This window comes from Hetaerina americana, unplaced genomic scaffold (genome assembly GCF_022747635.1).
Source record: "Hetaerina americana unplaced genomic scaffold, ioHetAmer1.1.p SCAF_4, whole genome shotgun sequence".
Taxonomy (NCBI): Eukaryota; Metazoa; Arthropoda; class Insecta; order Odonata; family Calopterygidae; genus Hetaerina; species Hetaerina americana.
This window is the reverse complement of record NW_027286985.1, coordinates 35482855-35505466: the sequence shown is the minus strand read 5'-3', so window position 1 is coordinate 35505466 and position 22612 is coordinate 35482855. Positions and strand designations below refer to the sequence as shown.

The 22612-nt window shown below is 33.9% G+C and overlaps 1 protein-coding gene across 1 annotated transcript in view; it reads right to left on the bottom strand.

Moving 5' to 3' along the window:
• The window catches only part of Cht10 (Chitinase 10), a 164758-nt gene that overhangs the window by 15585 nt on the left and 126561 nt on the right, over nucleotides 1-22612 (bottom strand). Inside the window, exons 15-29 of the mRNA XM_071590218.1 lie at nucleotides 21167-21279; nucleotides 19554-19797; nucleotides 17921-18197; nucleotides 16131-16345; nucleotides 14662-15087; nucleotides 14178-14317; nucleotides 12064-12292; nucleotides 10850-11029; nucleotides 8429-8640; nucleotides 6624-6759; nucleotides 5063-5205; nucleotides 3376-3561; nucleotides 2387-2512; nucleotides 2180-2296; nucleotides 336-511 (exon numbers count right to left, since the gene is read on the bottom strand). Coding sequence (XP_071446319.1) covers nucleotides 336-511; nucleotides 2180-2296; nucleotides 2387-2512; nucleotides 3376-3561; nucleotides 5063-5205; nucleotides 6624-6759; nucleotides 8429-8640; nucleotides 10850-11029; nucleotides 12064-12292; nucleotides 14178-14317; nucleotides 14662-15087; nucleotides 16131-16345; nucleotides 17921-18197; nucleotides 19554-19797; nucleotides 21167-21279 — 2920 coding nt within the window. The remainder of the gene's footprint in view (nucleotides 1-335; nucleotides 512-2179; nucleotides 2297-2386; nucleotides 2513-3375; nucleotides 3562-5062; nucleotides 5206-6623; nucleotides 6760-8428; nucleotides 8641-10849; nucleotides 11030-12063; nucleotides 12293-14177; nucleotides 14318-14661; nucleotides 15088-16130; nucleotides 16346-17920; nucleotides 18198-19553; nucleotides 19798-21166; nucleotides 21280-22612) is intronic.

The window sequence follows — 22612 nt, the reverse complement described above, 5'->3', positions numbered from 1 at the left end:
GCTCTTAACGGTTACTCCATTTATTTGCCAATTGTACAAGATTTTGGGGTACGAAAGATCCCTGATAACTGCTCAAGGTTGACTTGCCACTTTTGGTCCCTCGGTATCAATATGTAACTAGTAATCAATCGAAGTAATTGACTTAGGTTGATATTAGTGTGAGTCTACAGTGCATACATTCCTCATTGCATTCAGAAATTGTAAAATTAATGGTAAAATTTCTAAAGAACCAATAAGTATCATAATAATATAAAATTAAATAAATCAAGTCAATAAGTGTTAAATTGAGGATTCAATCCAGGGATCATTTCTGTAGGCACAAAAGTTGTACTAACCTATACCATGCCCAGTTGGTGAAGTAGCAAACCACTTTGTAATCTCCCATAGTCACTGCTGTTCCAGGAGTTGTCGGCTTAGCCATCTCTGTGGTAGAAACAACAGCTGTAGTACTGAGATCTACTTCTGATGGCATTGAACCATCAGGACGCCCAGGAACCACACCAACAACAGGCTTTGAAGTCATTTCTGGCATCATTGGACCCTCTGGCATCATTGGGCCTTCAGGCATCATTGGACTCTCAGGTTCCATAGGTCCCTCTGGTTTCATGGTGGCTGACAATTAGATACAACACATAAAACTGGTGGCAACATTTTTTTGCCTCTTGTTAGTTGTTACGAAGATACATTCTATAGTTAAATGATCACCATCGGTGGTAACAAATTACTCATAAGAATTATTCATGCTAACTCTGATTGCTTGAATGAAGTCAAGCATATCAAACATAATTCCATTCAGATATTAACCATTTAAAATGACAGTATTTTTCAGTTCAGGCAATTCATAGGACTCTCTCTCATCACAGGCAGAGGTCACTTACAATAAAACCACATTATCTCAAAAAAGAACTTTCTAATTCAACCAAATGAGAGCCAATTGTTTTTGGAAAGCCTACAAAATTATAATGTTACAAAAACATGAAAAGTACGGCCTATTATTCCAATTCTAAATCATTGGTGACATTGGAGATTTTCATATGTTTTTCAAGCTCTTGATATATCATTGCATGTATAAGATAGGAGAATCCTTTTCGTCATTGGCAATTGCACTGTGAATTTTCCAGAAAAAATCTGTCAGAGGAATGTAATGTGGCTTCTCCAACTGCTCATTTGACCTACAGCCCCTTGATTTGGGTATAATAAAGTTTCACAAACATGAGGCTTTAATAGCAGAAGACTTAAGATTAATGGATGCAGGGAGAGAGGTCCAATTAAAATTTTCAAGGGCATTCACATCATAGTATTGGCATGGCAACACAAGACTCAGCCTACAGTGAAGAACTTTATTTAAAGCCTGGCTGATTGAAGAAGAATGGAGAAGAGTCAGAGGTGACAGGGTTGAATGGAATAAATGAAGGAAATTCCCTGAAAAATGAAGACTGGATTTAGACGAGGGCATGTACCACTGATGTGGATTTTTACATCTGTGTACCTTTGAACCAAGAACATTCTGAGGGTGCTTTAGTGCATACAGAAGAAATGAGCATTAAGTGGGAGGAAGTTATGCTGTGAATTAGCAAAAATGTGCTGGTGATAAAAAAACTCAACACAGTCAAAGCCTAATCAGTGCTGTGCATTAGGAAAGTGTACTGGAAACGATGATAGCATTCATACAATATGTGCCCATGACATCATAGACAAAGATAAAAATGAACTTCAGTAGCATTGAAAGTTTATTGTTTAATTTGAAAAGCAAATGTCTTGCTACACAAATGACAGTGAATGACTTTTTAAAGATAAATACAGCAAATTGAATTCAGTAGTTCAAATATGGCAAAATTATAAGGGCATATACTTTAATTTATTAATTTTTTCAAGAAAAATGTGACCATTATATTCTTTTTAAGATGAACCCAACATTTATTGTTCGCTTGTGCCTATATTTTATTCATAAGGCTCTGATAAAAAAAGTGAGTAAGTTTTTCATTGTATAATGATCGCATGAATTCTGCACAAATTGCTTGAATTCATCTTGCCACAAGATATGAGGAAATGTAATGCTTAATGTTTCTGATATTATATTTGTTTTTTCCAAATGATTTTTTCACTTACGTGGAGGTTTTGCTGGTCCTCCAGGCATTCCTCCGCCTCCTGCAGTAGATCCATCGCCTTCACCAAGAACCATTCTTATTGTACCCAATAGTGGATGCACTCCATCACCACAACGATCTCGGAAATCATCCAAATCAAGTGCCCAAATCATGGCTCCACCAAGCTTCATTGATTTTACATATTCTGACTGTTAAACAATAATAATTTTTCTTAAATGAGCACAATGGAAAAGATGATTTGCAAAATTTACAATTTCATGATTATTACTAATCACTACCTTCTGTTTAATCATTTCGGCATCATCATAGCTGACCCACTGGTTGCCTTGGAAAGCATAAGGTCCCATTCGTCTCTCTGGATCCTTCACAACAGTCCATCCCCTATTCTTTACTCTGTCGCAAATCTGCCATGAAAAAGAAAGCAGGAATAAAAATATTTTAGTTAAAAAGAGCATTCACTACTTCTGATATTTAAACTTTTAAGTAAAAGAAGTAATGATTTGAGATTTAGAATCCAAATTTACTCAGGAAATAGCAGCTCCTTGAGATTCAAATTGAAGGAATGCAATGATTAAACGAAGTTGTATTCCATTCCTTCAGGAAAACTCTCTGATACTCATATTTATAGTTAAAATGCATGTAAATAATTAATTTGAAGCCCATATGCCAGTTACTGGACCTAACAATTCCCAAAGAGTAAAATGCTTCTGCCACGATTTGGTGTACAGATTGTGCCAATTTCATGAATGGTTCTGTATGAAAAACCTCACATACAGTTATTTTGTGTACCAAAAAGCTGAACATATTAAGAAATGTACACCATCATATCAGAATTAGAGCCTTCTATTAGTGGCCAATTACATTAAAGGTCTGTAATGTATTTATATATTTTACTATGTTATGGATGTACTTGTATAATGATATGCATTATATAATGAATATCAATTTGAATAATGAAGAATTACATATATTTTATGACACTGGTATATATCCATTGAAAATTTGGTTGAAAAGCCATGCATAATTCTATGCCTATGGTGAAGAAATAAATTGAATTGAAATTGAATTGGTTTTAAAAAGTAATCAAATGGAGCATTTGTCGTTATTTATTATTCTACGAGTATACTCAATTCTGATATTCAAGAAAAGATTCGATATTCAATTTCAATATTTTAAATTGAAAAATATTGCATAGGACCATCTCTAGTTTATAAACAGAAAGTAATATGAGATAATTTTCGCTGGTAATGACTATAATTTTTTTAACCTCGTAGTATGCTAAGAATCCAGCAGCTCGGGTGAACTCTCCAGCTTGTCCAGGTCCAGATGCCCTTGCATTTAATCCATTGGTAGATGCTTGCGTGAGAGAGAAGGACTGGCCATATAGAGGCATGCCCATAACTATTTTCTCAGGTGGTACTCCTTCTGATATCCAGTAGTTGATGGTGAAGTTCTGAAAGTTATGGTTGACAATAAATTTAAACTTGTTGTACCTAAGCATTTAGCATAAACAACAATTTTTTTAAAGAACCTATCCAAAGGCACCTCATTGATTATCCATATATGAAAATTCATGATGGAGCATTGAAAAGTGAGAATTCTAAAAAAAACGTTTGTACATCATCACTCATTAAAATAGATCAAGATGCTTAACAAGTAAAAAGTATAAAAAAGAATATTTTGGGCGGCGACGTTTCCACAAAAAAATTTGGATGCAATGAATAAGAGACTACCCACATCAAAAAGAGTAACACTAAAAGGTGGTAGGGACTTGTTCAAATAATTATCATCAACTAAGAGGGCGAAATTCCAGTGAAAGGGCAACACTGTTAGGAAGATGATCAAGAAGGTAGTTACAATTTTCCCAGGTGAATAAGATACTTAAGAAATATTTAATATTACAATATAAGATTTAACTAATCACAGTTTAAAAGTATAATTACAATTAATTTTATTAAAATGACCATAACAAAATTTTCAACTGATTAATGTTAATGCTTTATTTTTGCAAATTTTGTATTGTATTCATATATTACCACATAAGAATACTTAATGTTTTTGTAATGCTTTTGTATTTTACATGCCTTATGTATCAAGCTTTCATTTGTATTATCCCTGTGATTGCTGGCCATATAAACATTATAATCAATGCAAGATGATTCATGTGCCTATGTCATTTAACTTCTTCATATTAAAAAAAGCACATTATGTGCAGTAAAACCAGGGGTGCCGGCCTTTGTAATTTTTAAATATTGCTGTGTACTGTGTGTTTGTTGTAGCTTTATTTACTTAATGACTTATCATAATTGACGTGACTTATATAATGAACAATTGACCTCTTCTTCACTCTATCCTGATCACCTGATGAGAATTCATTATTATTATATTATCATGATGATAACTGAGAACTTTAGATAAACAGCCCTAGATGAGCAATTTTTCATGCTGCAGTTGAATATCAAGATATGACCGGAATAACTGGAAGCTAAGGCAAAAACATATTACAGTTTTTTATTCCGAGCAATTCCACTTAATAGAAATTTAGGTTCTTCAACTGATGAATTAATGTCATAATATTCAAGAAAGAAACAAGCATGACACCAGCAGCACACAAGTCAAAACCCATTTTAAGTTATATTCACATGAGCTCACATTTAAACTTGTGACCTTTGCATTAGCTGGAAGGGGTGATAACTATCATTTAACCTAGTTGATTTAGTCACAGCAAGAATAATAAGATTAAAAATCAGAAAATAAATAAATACTGCTTATGCATTATATCTTTTTGGATATTGTTTCCAAGTTTTGGGTAGGGGAATTAAAACAGGAAAAGAGATTAGAAAAGTAAGTTTTGTTAATGACATAACTGTCCATTGTACATAAGATACCATACAGGATGATCGTATAGAAGTGGATGCTTGAGGCTTTGAAACAAGTGGACAGATTTTACTTACAGAATTGAAGAAGTAGAAGTCATCATCAGGATGGAAATACATGGGAGCAACATGTCCAGTCTTCTTGTCCCATTGGCCATGGTAATCATAAGTCATCACAGCAACCCAGTCTAAGCTCTCAGCAAGGGCAGGGACATCATAGCCTATTCAGCATTGTTATTGCATCAAAAACCATTAATCAGGGCAATGAATAAATCAAGGACTCAGTTGAATTTCTTCACTATAATTGAATTTCTCTAATTCAGAAATAATCTTTAAAATATTTCCAATATATAAGTTTGCCAAGTCATGGACTTTGAATATTACAGATTATCTTCCATGCAGAGTTAACATATCATTTAAAACATTCAACATAATAATGATGTCCAGGGCAATATTTTTTTAGCTAAATTTGGCAGAAAGTTAAGATATCATTTGTACATACCTACAATTGAGTGAATTTGATATCAATAATTAAAAATTAAATTAGGGATATAATGGAAAAGTCACCATCATCTACCAAGCCATTGCCAAAAAAGTCCCAATATTTTAGTACAATGTACGAGGCCTGTCTGGAAACTATCCAGCCATGCAATATTTTGAGAAAAATAGCCCACCTAGAGCTTTGAGACCTTAGTCCCTTTCAAAATACTCCCTTTGGAATGTCATACAATTATCCCAGCATCTCTTCCACTTTTTAAAACAATCAGCAAAGTCCTCTTTTGGAATGGTCATCAGGTGCCTTGCCACATTCTCCATTATCTTGTCAACTGACTGTTAGGAAGACTGAGTTTTTGTTTCAGGGTCATAGACATAGACCCCTGACTCAATTCTAGTTATAACCCTTTTTAGAAAACCTGGGTCATCATTTATGGAGGCTGGTTAATGGCTTGGAGCAAGTCCTCAGCAACTGCAGCAAAAATTTCTTGATGTTGACGAGATAATGGCGGATTCGACGAGCCAGCTGATGATGATTCCCAAAAAGGACTTTGCTGATTATTTTTAAATGTGGAAGAAATGCTAGGACAAGAGTGTGAGATTCCAAGGGGAGAACGTCAAAAGAGACTAACACCTGATTGTTCTAGGTAGGCTATTTTTCTCAAAATATTATATGGCTGGATCCATTCTGGACAGACCTGGTACATTTGACATATCTATATGGAAATTATGTAGCATATATTAAAACAACACCAAAAAAGACATTTATTTAGACTCAATGAAGGCTTTGATTCATTTTGGGAGCCCTAGTGTACTAGCAACCATCCACTGATACTTTAATAAATACGTACTATCCCATACTCAAACCAGTAATGGACATATAGATAGGCAGTTGCCTAAGGTGCCATAGCACTGCAAGAGGTTAACTGTTATAGAAGTAAATGAAAAAAATGCATTATATCATAAAATATAATGGGCATCAGAAATAAGTGGGATTGAAAAAATTACTGCTACTTAATTAAAATTATATTCCTCCGAGTTGGACTAATTTTTGTGATATATTACAGTTTTAAGAAGCATACAAATTTATTTGTGTTCAATAAAGAGATAGCTGTGAGTAGAGTATGGAAATACATTGACTTACCTGCATCAACAACAGTTTTACTAGGAGAGACTGCAGCGGAAAGAAGAAGACCTCGTGGAGCAAATGCCTGTCTGAGCTCTCGGACAAAAGCACCAAAGGCAGCCTTATCTGAATCAGGACCCTTGTCACAGTTCACCTGAATACATGATGACAACATGATTATCAATCCTTAAATTTTTGCAAACTATGTCACATTTGCAGCCATACTTTACCGTTCCCTACTTATTTCAACCGTACCTAATATGTATAAAAAAATGCTATGAATGGTATGAATGCTAATTTAAAAAAGGTACATACATGCTTAATGAAAAATTTAGCAAGAAATCCTTTAAGGGTAACAAAAAGTTATGCAATGACTTCATATTAGGTCCAGGAGGACTTTTTGTCACACTTTCCTTTGAGGAATGAAATGCTGTTATTTTTAAAATGAATATTCTTGTGTTACCAACAGCTATGACTCAAAATGTTATTCATCAGACCATTTCCAAAAAAAACTGTGGAAGACACAGCGACAATAACTTTTAGCGGAGTCATCCACTAATGGTGCATTACAATGCAACAAAGTCAGAGAGTAAAAATCAATTGACTTGACCAGGATTCCAGTCTAGGCAAATGATTTTCACACTCTTACATTGTTGCATTGTAGTTATTTATCAGGTTGGTGAAAAGGTAGGTTTTTCTACTGAATATACCAGACAAATACATATCATTGGTAACATCCCCTTCAGTGGTTATTTTCTACTCTAATGAAACAATTTTCTGCTGATTAGTTTTTGGGAATGCTGCAGTAAAAACAGCTATGCATTCATTTTCAAAATAATTTGAATAATTTTCCCTCCAGCTCATGCAATGTTTCCACAATCAAATGCTAGAAAAAGTGTGTACGATGGCAACACCATATTCAATCCTGTGTTCTACAGAAAACCTTAGTGCATCTTATGGTAACATTTTAATACACAGATATACACTGAAAATTTGTCGTTACTCTTCCACTTACATAACTTTATTACCTCAAATGTTCTTTTACAACATACAATTGCCATTCCTATGGGGGATTTACTAAGTAATCTCAACCCTAACACTTCCTTTTATGTCTCTAACCCAACAAAACTGATATTTTATTAAAAGTCTTACTAAAAATACCCTGACTAAAGAGATCTTTGCCTATGCTCCAATTAATATACCAAGTAATATAAAAGTAATATAAACGTAATAAAAAAAGTAATACCAAGTAATATAAAATTAATATAAAAGCCTCTATAAGTAAATTTTAAAAAGCTAAAATAAAAGCAATTGAACAACAACTATAACCTCTTTAATCCTTAGATTTTAATGGTGATAAAGCAAAATACTTTGAAAGCATATACTAGTTACCATATTTGATTATTGCATTACATATTCTATATGTATTTATGTTAAATACTTTCTAGCTACCCATTTTAATGATTTAAGTAAAACCGTGTCTCCTATCCAAAATATTTTCATTACTTCTCAGGTATTCTTTCCATTTATCTCATATCCCTGGCCATCATGATACGAGTTATTTTTTTTACTCTTTTTTACTTTTTCTTCTTTCATTAATAACATTAAATTTTTAAGAGTCCCATATATTCCAGTATTTATAGGATAATTTTATTTGCCTTGTCTCATCATCTTAAAGGTGAGTCAATGGCATTAAAAATGTGGTCATTAACTTGGTATCAAATGCAGGCCCTGAATGACAAACTCCAATGCAAATAATGCATTGCATGACCATTCAATCACCCAAATTAAATCAGAACCATGTATTGTCCCAGTTAGCTTACCTGCCAACACTTGGGGTATTCCCAATCCAAGTCAAGTCCATCAAAGTTGTGCTTTTCTATGAATTCAATCACATGTTCGATGAATCTCCTTCTGCTGGAAGGTCGGTTAACCAGTCTGCTGTATTTATCACCTGCTGAGTCATTCCAGCCTCCAAGGGCAATGGTTACTTTCTTTCCCTTCTTCTTAAATGCAGTCACTCGTTCATAGAACTCTGAAAACATGGAAGTAAAATTTGACACATGAAAAATGAAACTTACATATGAGCAGAATACAGAGCATATTAAACAATGCACTGGTGAGAAATTTCAAAGTCAAAGCAAAAGAACACGTCCCATCCTTCTGATGCAACTAGACAGAGAAACATCTGTTCAATAAGCATTTAAAAGTAATGGCCATGGGCACTGAAGTGACTTCACGCCAAGTCCTCTCCACGTGGAGGAAAAAGGCACCTGTCTCAACACATTAGAGTAACTGGATACAGTCATGCATGGAAAAAAAATTAAAACTGGTAAACAATCTTCATTTTTCTTATCACTCTTCCTTCTAATATTCCTTTGTTTTCCTCCCCTTGGCACTCCATCCCACTCCCCCATTGCCTCATCAGGTTCACCTCTCCCTGCCAACCGCCCCATATCAACTCCAATCCTGAAATTTGATTTTACTCACAGTTTGCCATATCATTGGTGAGTTGGTAGGTGAATTATTGGCATGAAAAATTATTGGTGATAACATTTTGTCACACTATGATCTCTTAAACTGGTGACTGTGAGTTTATTTTTGTTTCCAAAATGGTATTTGCCCTGGTTTGAGGCAGCATAGGTAGATAACCGCTCATTGAATTTTGTTTTATAATTCGTCAAAATTTAGCATGTTTCTTCCTTTTTCAATGGATGGTTGAGGCAGTTTTTAAGAAATATTTTGTCAGCATAAATTTGTGGTATAACAATAAAAGGGCCAATTTTTTCAGCTCTGTGGACTATATGCCTAACTTTTCAACCTTCAGCTATTCAAACATTCATTTTCATCATGCCATTTTTTAAAATGATAATAACACAGTACAGAACATGAATTCATAAATTTTAATGTAAAATGTATTAGCCCTGTATTTATTTTGAAACCTGTTGTTAATTTTGTATACATACTTTTTCTTGGCAATTGATGGTCAAAGAAGCTCATGCATCAGACCATTGTATTTCTCATTACCGTTATTGTGGCTGAATCATTTTCACACCCTTAAACAGCACCATGCATATCGATTTATGTTAAGTTTGAATTTTGGCACTCAGCATTGCTATGCCCATGGCACTATGTGGAACTTGACCAGCCTCCGTCTGAGACTTTTACCACAATTTCAGGGTGCACTGTTCCACATTTCCCCACTGCGGCGCTTAATAGTTTGATTTGTGTATTAATGATTAAGAAAAGATCACAGTGAGGTAATAATCAGTAACACATTAGTCACGGCTGTGACAACAGTGAATGTTGAGATGCTGGTTAGAGTAGTGGGCAACAACATTAATAAGGTTACCAGATCTTTTGAGTTAAGTGTAAAACAAATTTAATTAAAATATAGGACACAAGATGTAAAATTTGCACAAGAAAGATAAAGCTATATGTTTATATTAATTTGCATATTATGGACGCATATATTCATACACATATACTTTTCACTTTATGGAAAATTTTAGACAATTGATAAAATTGACCTGGGCATCTTAAGATACTCTTAAAAAGAGAACTTGTCTATAACTATGCATTTCACATCCTTAAAAATGAATATTGTGCAAAAAGGATAACCTGCCAATAGATGATTGGGAGCAAAATATATTTACGTCTCAATCATATATTATAAGGAATAAATACTAGTGTATGAGGTGAAAGAATAAGCCTTAATGTTCAACCTTTAATGTATTTTTGAAATTTCACATGATGAGATAATTTCAAGGAATGAAGCCACTGAATTATATGGGATTTTACTGTAAATAAAACTATAAGATGCTTCATAGACTATAGCATCCCTCAATTTAATGTCATAGATAATTGCATTTGTGCAAAAGAGTGGATTATCTAAGATGATGTATTGCAGAGCTAGATGTTTTCTCATTTTCCAATTTTGAGGAGTAACCTGCTATATTACAGTGAAGTCCTACTAATGTGATCTCACTCTAAAAATAGTATTTGTTACAAGAGTTCTCATAACACAGTAAGTAGCCTTCTATAGTGCAATCTACATGTGAGAAATCTACAGTATCCACAATATCAGCTTAAATATTTTAACATTTGAGGACATAAAAATTTTACATTTATTTGAATTGAACTCATGGATTCTTCTATTTCTTTTCTGGCAAAAAGCCCAGATTATGCAGAAACAAACATTTAAAAATAAATAATTTTATAAAACACAAAAATAATAAACTCACTGTTGTCAAAGTCTGCCCAGGAGTCGTGAGCCTTGATGATCAAGTTTTCATAGTCCAAGACAGCGAAGCCATATACAATATGTGTACACAGGTCAGGCTCAATATTTTCTGGCAAATATTTCCCAGTACCTTGCCTATACCAGGCCCAGTTAGTGAAGTAGCAAACTATTTTATATTGACCTGAGGAAAGATTTTCAATCAATTAATAATTTTGAAACAAACATTGAGTAACACAGCTAAAATATTCATTAAAGCACATAAACCACAGATACATGAATTAATATTGCATTGAGATAAGTTCTATCAAACTGTTGGAAATATGTAATAACCCTTTCAATTTGCAATTCTATTTCAATTTGGTTTATTGTGAAAATGAAAAAAGCTATTTTAACAAAAAACAATGTTTCAATAATACTCTTGAGCAAATAGGCATGAGAATATTCTCTTGAATTTCATTCAGTGCTTCACAATAAGGCAAGGACATAGAAGACTAAAGTCCTGAACTCTACAGGACAGTAGAACATTGTTTGGAAGACATAAATTTGAGTTATTTTATTTTCTAGGACTTTGAAATAAAAATTAATTTATCCACCAACCATTGTGAAATGGTTAAACTCTTCGTACCTAACTAGTTTCTTTGAAAAGCTAACTCTTACCACTAAGTACATAAATAAGATTTATGATGATTATCCAGGCAAATTATTTAACTTCCTGGTTACCATTTTGTAAGTTACTCAACTAATATGTGAAACTTTGGTTTTACAAAAGTTCAATCAAGATTTTTAATTGTGATTATTAATATTCTGCATGATACAGACATACATATATTTCACATATTGCAGAAATTTTGTGGAATATTTTGAAAATTAACAAACAAGGACAATGTTCCACTAGCTATCTACCGCTGGACATATGCAATGAGACTAAAAGCAGTTATTAATCTTCTGCTGACAGATATTTCCCAGAGATGCTAGAGATTTGAATTTCCCATCAGATGTGCTTTACATGAGAACTCAACTATTTAAGATTGTTTCCATTTAATTCAAGAGTAGGTGACCAAATATTTCATTGGAATGTTTCACTAATTAGCACCAAACATATGGCCTTCAGGGTAGTTGATAATGGGAAACATTTGGGCATACAAGTCATAGAAGCATGGTTTCACAGAAATTGTTTAATTATTAAAAAGATGAAAAGTAAATGTCAGTACTCACCCGATGCAACAGCATCACCACCAGATATTGTTGGGGGTTTGTATGTTGGGCGTTGTGTGATTGTGGTTGGTTTAGCTGTTGTAGTTGGCTTAGGCATTGGCATTGGTGTTGGCTTTGCAACTGGCATATCAGGTTTGGATGGGGGTTTTGAAGGCATTCCATCAACATCTGGTTTCATATCAGTTTCCTTACAGTTTGCATTGGCTGGCCAATCACAATTGTTTTGCACCTTTATTCATAAAATAAAAATTTTATTTACATTTTAAACCCTAATGAACATTCCAGGTAAAAAAGATATTATCATTCATGTGGATATAAGGATAAACAAGTCAGTTGTCCAATAATTAGCATATGAATGAACTTTTGGATTAAATATGCCAATATTATTTTTTGCAATGAATAAAGTCATACAGAGCAAGGGTTCAATTAAATATGTGGGCCATTCAATAAGTTCTTATGAAAATATAGAAAAACAAATTATTTTGGGTAGATTTTGTTTTTTTTCAGCATAATTTCCTTTTAGCTTGGTTCACTTTTCCCAGCACTTCTCTAACTTTTTTAAGCTATGGAAAAAGTCCTCAAATTCAAGGCGGTAATCACCTACACAGTTGGCAATTACCTCCTTGTTTGATGTGAATTGTTTTCTGCTGAGTCATTTTTTCAAGTTAGGAATATGAAAGTCACAGGGGACACTCTCTCTGACTGGATTTAGATAACCAATTATTTCAATTCTAAATCTACTATCTTTTAAAATCCGCCAAAAGTTGTGAGCGCTTGATGCTATTGAAAAACATCCTTGTGCCAAAAGTTTAACTGGAAAATTCTATTGCCCCAGAGAATTCAACCAGCTGGTTAGGTAGAGATGAGTAGGGAGAGGAGGTTATCTTGTCACTGCTACCTCTACCATTCAAGAAGGCACTCTATTATTCCAGGAATAACTCTAGTATCCCTCCAAGTTAATTATCCTTGAGAATTGAAATTAGGCAGGGTGTCAGACAGAGCTGAGGGAGATAGAAAGCTCTCAAAAACTAAGGATATGACTGGATCCTTAAATGCTCTCAAAAACAAAAACTTCTACCACTCTATGGTGTCATCTCTCATCTCCTTATTTCATTCTGCTACATTGCTCTACCAGACAATTTCTTTTGTGCTGATGTGATTCATTTACAAGTTATTGACAGTGGACTTTCCCTTCACCGATCATGGATCTCCAATAAAATAAACCAATGTTCTAAGAATGGTAAATGAGAATGATGATATACTGTTCCACTAAAATAGTACACCTCAAGAAGAATTCCAACAGTAGCTAGGGCAGCATGATTTTCAGTTGTATTAAAAATTTATCATCATCATCATCAAACAATAGAACACTAAAGATTGCTTATATTACAAGAAATTTTCTTGACCACTAAATGGATGAGGAAGAAAACTAAATATTATTTCCAAGTAATAAAGAACACAAATATACAAGTGCCAACAGTAAAAATAAATATAAAATGAAATTGATAGACCATAAAAGATAAAAATCAAAAAAATTGACTACACCTTTATTTTCATGTAAAGCTAGAACCACTTCTCAATTTGTGCTATCTAAAGGATCATTCAACGGAGGACCAAATAGGGCCGTGCAGAAGAATTTTGAAGTCTAGGAGTGAATTAGTTATCTTTCAAACACATCTCAAAATGAAAGGCAGAGAATATTCCTTCATAAAATGTATCAAATACTGACCACAACTGCCAAACCCTCTAGATTTTTCAGATTGGCAGAACCCAACTCTATATGCAGGGATATCTAATGAATATTGAGCTTCTTATCATCAAGAAAAATGGCCATAAAATACATCAACATATACATCAATCTTAGGAAATTAACATATTGTTTACAGTTTATGTACTTATAATTTATGTATTTATATCCCAGTATCCTTTGGCACTCATATTTTAAAGTCATATTCCCAGTTTATTTTCAAATTACTCATTCTCATTTTTGTATTAACAAAGTGAAAGGAGGAACATCAATAAATGGAATGTTATAAATCCATTCCAAAATATTATCCACCATGTATATGCATAACTTGCCAGTAAGATGACTATCAATTCCATTAAATAATTACCGTATTCCAATGAAGCCCATTTGCACACTGGAATGCTTGATATTTCCCCCACAGACAGAGTAGGTACATTGAGCAATCTCCTGGGTATGGACTATATGATCCATCTGCACAATCATCATTTGGATTAGACACCTTCAATGCTGTAATAGAAAAACTACTAATGAGAAGGTATAAATTCTGTAGGAATGAGAAAGTGATAGATGAGAATGAGAATGGGAATGAAAGATAAATGAGAAAGACTGTAGATAGATAGTAATTAACTTAGGTAATTGAGAAGTTACTGATATTCTAATAGATTTACAAGCACGCTAGAACTAAGATTCACATTAACAGTAGAGGAAGAGCAAATACAAGTTTGGGTTGCTTGCCTAAACATACATTACATGCACACATTTTGCAGTTGTTTAGGAGATTTTTCTTGAATAGTAAAATACCAAGTAGAGAGACAAGGCACACTGCGATTACAAGGCAAAAATCTGCTTACCAGTGTAGCTTGATGAGCTGCAGTGGACATTGAATGGCCAGTCACACATTTGCTTTTCTTGGTTCCAGTTAAGTTGGGATGCACAGGACTGCTTAATCAGTATACCATTGACACAAATCTGGAATTTGTTACAATCCCCTGGCACGGGGTAATACCGCCCAGGGCTGCAAGTTCCTGGTGTCATGGATGTCATTTCAGGTGCCCTTGTTGTCGATGTTGTTGAAGGCATTTCTGTTGTTGTCGCTGAGGTCCACCACTGATTACTTGGCATTTTGGTGGTTGATGGTGTCCACCACTCCCTTTCAGTTGTGCTGGTTGAAGGTGTCCACCATACCTTTTCAGTTGTGGTAGATGTTGCCCACCAGGGCTTTTTAGTTGTGGTTGTTGTTGTTGTACTTGTGGTTATGGGTTCCAGAATACTGTTATCTAAAAATTAAAGAGTTAATCAGACTTTAATTTACATTGTTTCGGACTCACACAAAACAAAAATTTGACTTTCAAAATGGTTGACAACAACAGAATACATCATATACTAAACTGAATAATCCATTGAACAAACAAAGAAAATAAAGCATATTCTTGACAAAGAACCAGTTTACAGATACTTTCACTGCCCAGGATGGGGGAAGCCTCTCAGAATGTACTATGTATTTCATTTCACCCCACTGTACTCATACCCATATCCTTACTCTTTTACATTTCTCTAAAACCTAGTGCGCTGATAAATTCTGGGTTATCTAGGTCAATGTCTACAGTAATTTGGGAAACAGTATAAATTATTGGCTGTGGGTTATTTAAAAAGCAAAAATGTATGATGGACCTTGTTTTACTTCTCGTAAAAACATCATGTCTTTCTCATTACTCACAGGTGAGTTTTATGGTGAAGATTTTGTTGAATTAACCTTGAAACATAGTACAGAGAGATTTCCAAATCAGTGATCTTCTGTCAAACATACAGAATGTGCTTTTGAGTTACTTGACCATTATTTTTTACCATTGGGTAGGCCTCAAAGTCGCATGCAAGAGCAATTTAAGCGATTCCATTCAGTAAACCAGTGGTGAGTGCAACTGGGCAGCCATACATCACATTGAAGTTTGAATTATCTTTCCGGAATAAAACTACAATTAATCACCATGTTCATTTAATGAATAATGCACCCATAATATGTTTTAATTGGAACACAGAATCCGATAGATTGGACATTAAATTAAAATAAAATCCTTGGCACTTCTAGTTAAGAGTAAGTCAATGCCAACACTGGATTTTACAGGGTACTGGCTGCTAAATTCAGATTCTACAGAACACAAGGAACTTTTGAAAAATTTATTTAACATATTCATCAGAACAGTCTATGTCTAGCATAAACTAAAATTCTGAATGAACCAATTAAAAAACTCTCAAACAAATACTAAACAGTAGTAAATATTTTAAATAAGTGCATTTAAAAAATAATAACATCATTTCTTACCTTCTTCTTCACAGCGAGCTTCAGCAGGCCAGTCACACACTTTAAGTCTGTCATTCCAATGCAGTCCACTGGCACAATATTGGCGTCTCATTTCTCCAAGAATACAACGGAAATAAGCACCACAATTAACTGGATCACGATAATATTCTCCTCCTTGGCAAGCTGATCCAGGACCAGGGGGACTGTCAGGGGGACCTTCTGGTGGAGCTGCAGGCCTATAAAAGTCATTATATGTTATCACAGGAATAAGAAAGGCCACACATTGATTAAATACACTATTAAAAATTGTAAGGATAAGACCCTAATATATATCACTCATATTTATGCCATTTTGATACAAAACTCATGTCAAAAAGTTAAGTCATCATGAACAGTTTACCTTATTCAAAGAGTGTGAAAAATACCATTTTTGCTTACAGGTATCTTTTAACTAACCCTTCCCTGTGCTATTTTTCTCCTAATGTTTTCATTACAGCTCTTAACATATAATACAGCTCTTAACATATAATACAGCTCTTAACATATAATACAGCTCTTTAGAAATGATCAATCCCTTAAAAAATAATTGGCCAAGTTAAATTAATGAGAGATGAACAACCTGTTTGGAATTTTTGCCGGGCATATCAATAGCTATTTTCCGCAGACTACTTTGCTACAAGTGAAGGCAGACAAGTCTTAGTGTGGCTTAAGGGAACAAATGTCCCAGACACTTCCCTTCCTTTCTGGCTGCCTAGGAGTAGGTGTGATATCATAGAAGAAATATAATGTAAGCCTTTCATTGGTTATACTTCACTGACCATCACAGAAAATATAACAGGCATAAGAATTGAGTCACTCAGCTTTCACTCCTGGATATAATCATATGTTTTCTAAATGGAATTCTCACAGCCTGAATTGAAATGCTCTTGAAGTTGATTTTTTTACTCATCCATTGTGCTGCTAGTCATAAGAGAGTATGGTTAGTAGGGAAAGGTTGAAAGAAAAGTTGATATCGGAGGTCATATACTCTAATGTTTCAGTTGGGTCTCTCAAAGAGAGTATGAATGACAATGTGCTCTCTCCATCCTTTTCACTGGAGCTTGAATTTATGTCACTCTTCCTGAAACCAAGCATTCCTCCTCCCCCTCCTGCTCAAATCTCTTTCCATCTCTTTGATTCTGTTGTGACATTGCACTGCATCACAGCTACATCAAAATCATTTTTTTATGTTGAGTAGTACCCAACAAATTGTGGTCGCACTTACTTTACTTAACATAGAATAACAAAACGTCAACAGTCAATGGACATTTCACAATGAGAATAAGATTCTATTGGAAATATTCAGCTGTAAATCCCCAAACAAATATTCATATGAATATTATGACCTGAAATAAGTTCATATGTACAAAAGTAGTATATCTGTATATTTTCAAGCTCATAAGTTGTGTATAATGATTTATTATGGGCTTTTTGGTCTAAGGTAAAAACATGAACTCAGAATGAACCTGAATTGGTAGATTCAAGAATTGTGGTGGTCACAAAAATCCAATTCCAATTGACATACATTCCATTTACATTGCACATTTTAGCATATATCTCCTGTATACATTGAGGATTTACAGTACACTTAATCAATTTATTAACATTCACATCTGTGGAAGTGTAGGTTTTTGAAAATTTTGAATAGGACTAAATTTGCAAGTTAAGAAGAGATTCAAATTGTTGAAAGTTTTGCATTGGATTTAGAAGAAAAAGACTATATTGACCTATATTTAATCAGGGAAGTCACCTGAAATCACAGCAAACCCTACCTTTGTGAAGTTGATGTTGGCTTCATGGTGGTTGTGGTCATTTTGGTCGTAGTCATCATTGTAGTCGTTGATGGCCTCATGGAGGTGGTGGGTGGTGGAGGAGGTCTGGTGGTTGTGGGTTGCATGGTTGTGGTTGTGGATGGCTTCCACCATGGCACTGTGGTGGTACTTGTTGCAGGTGGAGATGTTGGCCACCAAGTCATTTCAGTACTTGGCGTTGTCTGATGAGATTCCTCATGATCATGTGGTGTTGTGGTGCCTGGACTTGAACTTGCACCTTGTTTTACAAAAGAAGGCATATTTTTTAAATTTTCACTGGAATAAGGAAATAAACAGGCATACATTTTTCTCTTTAAATGCATATCAGTTTGAAACTTGCTATGAAATAAAAGTATCATATTTTTATTAATCTTCATGCATTAGAGCAAAGATAATACATTTAATAATCACTACTAATGTCTTCAAACTTAAACAGGTTTACCTTAAATCTTAAGTTAGAATCATAGTTCCTTTCAACATGTGTGTGCATGGAAGCATTTTTTTAAATAAATCATATAAATAGTACCAATTTTTAATACAAAAGGAATCCTCTTTTGCCTATCACTCATGGAAATTCATCCCACATGGCAAAGTTACTTTATTTAATTCATACACAATATTATATCAGAAAATTTTGAATGACAACGTATATGACATTTGAGTATTTGAGAATAATATTTTCTACACATTAAATAAATATTAAGGATGGTCTATTTGAAACATCACATAACATAATGTAGATAATATTAAATGACTTTTAAATGAAGGTTTTATGAACATGTAGTTGAAATGTAAATAAATATTGAAGGACGACTTATAAATTAGAATCCTTGTATCCACTTATGCTATACATATAATTTTATTCATATGAAAATTTTGAGGGCCAGTTTATTCATATGAAAAGTTTGATGGCTAGGGTAACATTTAAAAATTATAGGCTGCTTGTCCTTTGCAATAAATTCATAGATAAAACAATTTCTTGTGCTTTTACTCACATCACTTTATCAATTGAACCCAATAATTATCCTCCAATACCAGAGGCTTGGAATTGGTTCGAGAAGAGATTATTATTTGGATAAATATTGGTCTACAATTTTCCATCCTCATCCCAATGATAAAATCCTATGAAATTATTTAATATAATCTCATGGATCATGAACTGTGTGATGAAAAAGTTACATTTAGGAAGTGTTGAAAATGACTTGGAAAGCCACAAGAAATATATTTGTAAATTTCACCGGGTAAAATGTGGGTGATTACTAAGCAAATCACACAGGCAATATTTATAAGAAATCATTAAATTAATTACTTGATTTGAATACCCCTGCAACATGCTGGACTAGATGATTCAATTATGAATATTCATTTAAATTGTTGCAGAAATTCAGAAAACAATATTTTCTGATGTTCAAAGAGTTTTTTTATATGCTGGGTGTAATTATCATAGAATAATTTAAATGCTTTGGGTTAAGTCACATTCACTACAAATAGGTGCCTACAATTACTAACTTCAAAATGAACACTTCAATGATCACCTTTTAGATTTTTTCAGATATACTTATTCACATGAACCATTATTCCAAATGTATTCTACCTGTGTCGACTCCTGTTGTAAGTGTGGGCGGAGTTGGAGTAACTGGAGCAGGTGGCTTTGTGCAATCATTTCCTTGACTGGCAATTGTATTTCTTTCCTCCCAATCTTCTCCCAAACGTCCCAACACACCATTCACTGTAGTGAGGAGAGGATATGCACCACCACAACACCTGTTTTGGAAGTCATCTAAATCCACCGTCCAGACCATAGCTCCACCATATCCTCTATTCTTGATGTGCCTTGACTTAATTATTCCAAAAAATATTTACCACGTGATTATTTCATATCATACAAATTTAAAATATTTGTAATAGCCATACAATATGAGAACAGAAATGCATATGAGGGAAAAACTCACTGTGAAGTTGAAATCTAATTAAAATTTTCCTTTGAGATTAATATGAAATTTTTATAAATATTTCAACCTTGAAGGTACCTTGGTACCATATTGGTTCAATACAAATTAATGAATAATGTTGATTTTTCATGATGACTATGCTATGGCTAGCATATTAAATTGGTGCCCTATATTTACTCTCATAAAGTGCTACATGGTAGTAAAATGTAAGATGCATTATTATTTAAAAGGAGGTAAAGTTCATTATCACTGTATTCAATTGTTTCAGACTCAACTTTGTGGAAGGTCATGCTCATTTAATGAAGAATACAATGTATATTTCCCCTGTTCTTTATGTACATACCACTAGTTTCAATGCTTAGGCGTCATCATCAGGTACGAATTAATCAAGTCGTAGTCCATTTATATACCATTCATGAGGGAGAGGGGGGTGAGAGAGGGGGGGAGGAGGGGAAAAAAGTGAGGTTTCGATCGGTGTAGATGGAAAAAAAGTCGCAATCCCACGATTTTCCCCTCCTTCCCCCCTTCTCACCACCCCCCTCTCCCTCATGAATGGTATATAAATGGACCACGACTTGATTAATTTGTAGAATATTACATTAACTAAGAAAACTATAATGCATGAGAAAATTAAAATTATGAACTTGCCCCTCATAATGAACCTTTTGACACTTTTACACATCTGAAGTGCATGCTAGTGTGAGTGACTGTATTTTACATTACAGTTAACTAATGTCTTGAAAATTCCAATAGGAATTACCTCTTGGATTACAAACTTATACATTTCTTCTTTATAAACTCACAAGGTTCCTCTGGCAGTTGATCACCACAGTAATTGAGGTGAAGGTATTACGGGATATGCCATAATAGGACAATCTAAGCTACCATAATTTCCCATGTATAATATGCATATTTTGCGGTGATTTTTCATTTTTTTTTCAAACAAGTAGGGTGAATATCATACATGGTAGCAAATAAATATAACATTCTTCATGAGGTACTAGATGATACTTTTAATATGAGCAAATATATTTCATGCAACTAAAAATAAACACAATTCAATTTGATTTAGAACTGGAATGAAATACTGCAATGCAATTTGATAGAAATAAGAAAAAATAAATGAAATGAAAGCATGACTAAAAATGTATTGCATTAAAAAGCCCCACTGGAAGTTTGGAGGGATCATGGACAAAAAAATAATTCAATGGGAAGGTAGCAGAAGTTTGTGGAAAAAAATGATGAATGAACTTACCTTCTCTTTGACAGAAGCCATATCTTCAAATCCAACCCATTGGTTATCAGAATATGCATGAGGCCCTGTTGCCCCTGATGTATCCCTTTCAAGTGACCACCTGCGACTTCGGACTATATTCAATAGATAAGAGAATCTGCTAACAACACATACATGGTAGATTTTATTATTTTTTTAAATAATGACATTACAGATTCTAAATTTAAATAACACCTAAGAGATGATAAAATAAAATGGGATTTTATTTATACACTGCTCCTTATATCATTTTCTTCTTTAGTATACTCTTTTCCATGATTCTCCATGTTTGAATGACATTTAATTCCTGTATCCATAAATAATATGTTTTATGAAAGCTACCTTTTCATCATAATCACAATTGCAATCCTATGATTGGCTTGCTGCAGCCCTCCATTCTTCTCTATTCAGTTTTAATTCTCTCACCCCCTGATTGCTAATTTGTTTTGCATCCTCATTATTAGTCATGTGCCCTTGTCTCTTGGTATTCCTTGTGAGATTTTTCCTTCAATTGTCTCTTCTATCACGTTCCAAACTAATCATTGTGCATCAAGATGTGCCCAAACCTTCTTAGTTTTCTTTTATGGATAATTCTCCATATGACCTATTCTTCTTCTGCCCTTCTAAATACTTCCTAATCCCTCACTTTGTTTGTTAATTTAATGTTCGGCATCTTACTCCACTACCATGTTTCAAAGGCTTCTATTGTCACTGGTCCACTTTTCCAATGTTCCATGTCTCTGATATGTAGAGTGCCATTCTCCATGAGGTGATGTTTTGATGAACTACTTCCTTGATAACAACCTAAGGTACTTTAAACATATTAGTCACCTCTCCTTTATGAATAACTTCTTAGCTTGAGCTATTCTTCACTTGACATTGGTCAAACTTTTTCTATTCCAAGGTATTGCTGCCCAGGTAGAATAAGGATTCCACTTGCTCTAGTTTCACTCCTCAATTGTAATATCTGCCTTCAGCTTCCCTGTTCCACAAACAAGGATTTTAGTTTTCTTCCTGCCAAAGTACTTGATTCATAGAATTCAGGTCCTCTCGCATTTTTGTAACTATTACCATGTCGATTTCTTTGATATTCTCCTTGACCCCTTTTATGCCCTATTCTAGAGCTTCTATTACTGCCTAGTCTAGATATATGTTGAATGGTGCTGTTGAGAGGTTGTTTCATTGTTTAAAGTGACTTACGTTTTCATTCTGTTTTTAATTTTTCCCATTTTTCTACCTATTATTAATAATTTACTTGAGATATTTGTAAGTTCATATTACCTTGATTGGCAGTTTACTATCATAGAGAGACTATCATACCTATGGGATGATTGGTAAATATCTCTTTGTTTCAGAATCTTATATGGTTTCATGCATTTTCATTCACACCCTTTCCTTTTACAAAAATGATTGATCTTACAGATAACT